This window comes from Mycetomoellerius zeteki, unplaced genomic scaffold (assembly GCF_001594055.1).
Source record: "Mycetomoellerius zeteki isolate Tzet28-1 unplaced genomic scaffold, Tzet1.0 scaffold309, whole genome shotgun sequence".
NCBI classification, from domain to species: domain Eukaryota; kingdom Metazoa; phylum Arthropoda; class Insecta; order Hymenoptera; family Formicidae; genus Mycetomoellerius; species Mycetomoellerius zeteki.
Window position 1 is genome coordinate 318,156 of NW_017257293.1, and position 4,259 is coordinate 322,414.

At 43.9% G+C, this 4,259-nt stretch overlaps 1 protein-coding gene across 5 annotated transcripts in view; it reads right to left on the reverse strand.

Annotated features, from left to right (window-relative positions):
• Rim (Rab3 interacting molecule) overlaps positions 1–3,588 on the reverse strand; it is a 62,020-nt gene extending 58,432 nt beyond the window's left edge. For 4 of the 5 annotated variants that reach the window (XR_001936709.1, XM_018450984.1, XM_018450985.1 and 1 more), the window contains exon 1: positions 2,695–2,828. Coding sequence is in view for 4 of the 5 variants with exons in the window: in XM_018450984.1 (XP_018306486.1) it covers positions 2,695–2,810 (116 nt within the window). In the remaining variant the exon portion in view is untranslated. Of the gene's footprint in view, positions 1–2,694 lie in introns of all 5 variants that reach the window. The other variant, XM_018450986.1, reaches the window with a different exon arrangement.
• Positions 3,589–4,259: the final 671 nt, after the last annotated feature.

Below are 4,259 nucleotides of genomic sequence, written 5' to 3' on the forward strand. Positions count from 1 at the left end.
CGTTCCCGTTTTTCGCTCGGTCGCGACGACCTATCGATAAAACCTGTTCACTGCGCAATGCCCGGTTTCCCCCCTCCCCCCTCTCTCTCTCTATCTTTCCCTTTCTCTCCTCCTCCTCCTCTTCGTTTACAGTTATTGTTAGCCACCATAGGGTAGAACGCCGGTCTCCGTTCGCGCAATTACGCAGACCGTCGTCGCCGCGCCGACGCGCCGATCCAGTCGTCGCCTCCTGTGATAAGCGGAGTACAGATCGGCCGCCTTATTTTTATCACCACGATATGGCGAGGCCGATCGCAATCGATCGTATGTACGTCCACGTTACATCCGACACGTTTCGACGAGTCGATCGCACGATGCCACGAGTCACCTGAGACGCAGAACCTTGCTGCGAAGGCGGTACAAGGGCGAGAATATTTGCGGACGTCGAAGACACAATTATAAGCGATTTTTATTTCTGACCGCTTGATACAAAAGAGATGAGAGTCGACGCGGTAATCGGGAGCATGTGCGGGGCCGTGGATACATAAATGGAAGATGTAGGTGTAAAGCGGTCAAGGACTAATGAGCAGGTGAGCCGGGAAAATAGGTGAAACGATCCGGAGCAGACCCGTTGGTCAAGAAATACCCTTATCCAATCGATCGGTTGTCGTTTCGTTCGTCTGCCAATTGCGGTAAAAGCCAACTAAACGACGTCTCACTTTTTTTCGCGCCTTCATCTACTGCACTAATTTTTGCGCTGGTCTGATCATTAATATCTTTTATCTACTAATTCCGACAACTTCTAAACTTAGTCGAGGCTTGACCTTGGCAGTTATCACTGATCCAATAATGTTAAAATAGATATCGTTATTACAATTAAAGTTATTACCCTGTTTGTAATGCACACTTTTGAATGTATTAATATATATTCGAGTAAATTACGAATAAATATATTACTTGATAAAAACATCTATTGATTAATTTTAATCTTTATTCAAATACCCAAGTTATTCAAGTTTAAAATTATTTTAAAAAATACTAAATGTATTTCCAACATATTGAAGTTATGTTGAAAAAAATAAGTTCGTAAATCCAGAAATCGTAAAGATATTTGCGTATATCCGCTTAAGTCTTCCACCAACGCTGATATATCAAATTTTTACTCCAGTAAAATATCGGCACTCTCAATAGTGTTCATCTGGGGCTATACAGTTTCACGATTTTATTTGCGGCAATGGAAATAAAAATGGTCACAATTACCGAAAGCGCGACGGACAATACCGGCCACATGCATCACGGTACGTGAATGTTATTACAGGCATTTGACCAGCCTGGCAATATCCGGTGCAATAGAGAGTCCTAAATACCCGTGTGAAAGCTCGCGCGTCCTGCTTTGTGAAACAATACTTCATCGATAGTTTCGAATCCAACGCGCGAGCCACGCTTATATGGCGGCAATAAAAAACCTCAACGTACATTCTCGCTTTAAGACGTAATATTGTACATAACTATCACTGGAGAGAACAAAAAAGTTTTTAGTACCGTATTTATGACATTTCAAGTTTGTTATTTAACGTTTTACTAAATGACATAAATGAGGGAAAGCGATATCAGTTATTGAGTTCACGTACACTATTTAATTAAATAATATAATCACTTATTAATTATTTATTATTGATTACTTATTGATTATTGCTTATTGTTAATAATCATTAATTGTTTACCATTTTCTCTCAGATTCAAATTTTGAATATTATTAAATAAATAAAATTATTATTGTATATGTTGTATTATCGTTATCTCTTTCATATCTTGAGATTATACAGGTTGTCAATTAACTCATTGACCTCTCATGTATTTTTCTTTTTTGCATGTAATACATTTAGCGTAATAATATATTGTGCATGTTTCGGAACAGATACGCAATAGACTTCATATCACAATGACTATTCGCAGAACACAACTGACAGTAAAATTATATCAATATTATAATTTCCTACCCAACAATATAAATGTAATATAATACATGTTATACATAACACTTACATTGTTGCGTAGGACATTAATATAATGCTACAAGTCAAGCAATTTTTACTATTGTCTGCGAATTTTATTAATTCTGCATCACAATTTGACAACTTTTTCAATCTTTGTCGAAATATTGATTGCGCGGTTATTAACTACCCACAAAAATTACGAGCGTGTTTCTAAGAGCGAATTAATACTTTTTATTGTACGCTTATAATTATACAGTTTTAATTACCGATTTTATTATCAACGTGTATTGATAAACATTATGTTTTAATCTTTTAATTTTAATTTTTCATATTGAGAATGACCCGATACAGGTTGAAACGTTTGTGTTTGATGTTTATACAAAGATTCAATTTTCTAGTATTTGACATTAAACGACTCGCTTGACTCGTAGCCCCCTTTTTTGTTATTTATTTGATTCTAATTTGTTAATTGATTAATACAATACAATGTTACTATTAGTTTATATTCTGCGGGTATTCAGTACTATTTTTTGACGTGCTGCTTTTTAAATATAAACTTAATATACGTGAAGAAAGACATCACACATATAATTATTTCTATTTAAATTTCTTCATAAGAGAAGTTCGGAAAAGAAGGGAAAATTTCCACGTGTCCACGCGTCATTGAGGCAAAATTTTCGCAAAGTACATGTAATATAATGAGCATATAGTCGCGTACCTCATAATCTCATGATCCTGTTCCTCCTCCTCCTTTTGGCGCATTAAAACACCCTCTATGATGCGCCTCTCCTCGGGGGTGAGGTGCGACATGTCGGGCTGAGCTTGCTCCGCCATCACGGTGGTGGCGATGTACGCGCGTGCACGGGGTATGCGACGTGGGTATGACGCGGGTAGGCAGGCCGGCGCACCACCGACGACGTCGACGTCGACGGGACGTTAACGTTGCTTCGATGGGGCTGCACCCTAGACGCGCCTCTTCCACGACGGCTTTCGTTACGGGATATAATGACCGAGACAATATATAATAACCTTCTACGACTACGAAACACGTCTGTCGGCCTGGGGAAGTCATCCGACACCCGTTGACCGCACCACCGCACCGCACCGACGCGGGAACGCGAGCGCACCGGGGTTACGTCGTCGTCGTCGTCGTGACGGTTGCACCGTCGTCGTCGGCTCGGCACTCGCGGTACGTTGCACTCGCAGGTCGCGCCAATCCCAATCGAGACGCGGGACCTGCTCCGTGATCGTGGTCGATGACTTCGGTGTGGCCTCCTTTACGCGGGATAACGATAAGGGAAGGCGGTAGACGTCCTTAGATTTTACGCCGGTCGATGTCTGACGCGATACTAATTTTTTCCCTTTTTTTCGCAGCCTTTGCAATCGCTGCTGTTGTTTCTGTCGCTGCTGATGCGTGGAAGGGCAATCGGGCTGATCGGGCAGTAGTCGGGCTGGTCTCATGCGAGCGCACAGCGTGCTCGTGGCATGGCCGCGGAGTGGTCGGGTGTCGTCCTTCTCCTCGTCGTCCTCCTCCTCGTCGTCGTCGTCGTCGTCGGTGTCTCTCGTCGTACGATTACTGCCCGTCGCATGTGTATGACAAATCATGTTCACAGGCTGTGAGGAGGCTCTCGCATTCTCTCTTGCAGCCCGGCCTCACGCGCTGCGCTGCCCGAATGCACCATCGGACGATACGCGATCTCACCGAAGGCGAAGGTCCGCGATATCCTCGGATCCTTGAGCTCACGGACGTCGCTTCGCCCGTTCACCGTTATCGAGAGATAAATAGAATTCTCGACTTTCTAATCGTGGATCTAATCAACGTGTGATTCCCACACACGGGATGGTACTTGACGATATCGGTTGGACTCTGCTGCTAGATAATGGCTGCGCCCTTCTGTCCTTTCGATCCTTCGAAACTCTTTGGAACCGCATCGATTGAAAATGAAAACGGGTCACTGGGTTGCCGCCGCTGATAAATAGGACTCCACTTTCGCGCGACTCGATCTTCGCGCGGTCGAACACTGTCGTCGCCGTCGTCGCTGCTACTGCTACTGCTGATACTTCCAACGCCTGTAACTTCTCGACGTTCGTCGGGATCTCCGCTCCGTTATCTTCCGGACCCTGCGACGAGGCGATGCGTCATCCCAACCACCGTTGACCCTTAGGGTATATATCACCGTTTTGTTAACTGGCACCCACCGTGCCTGTGAAGGACATGCTCGACGAATAGCGGAGCGCGTCCATTTGACGGATGACGGATGGATACCGATCCGCGCGATCTCC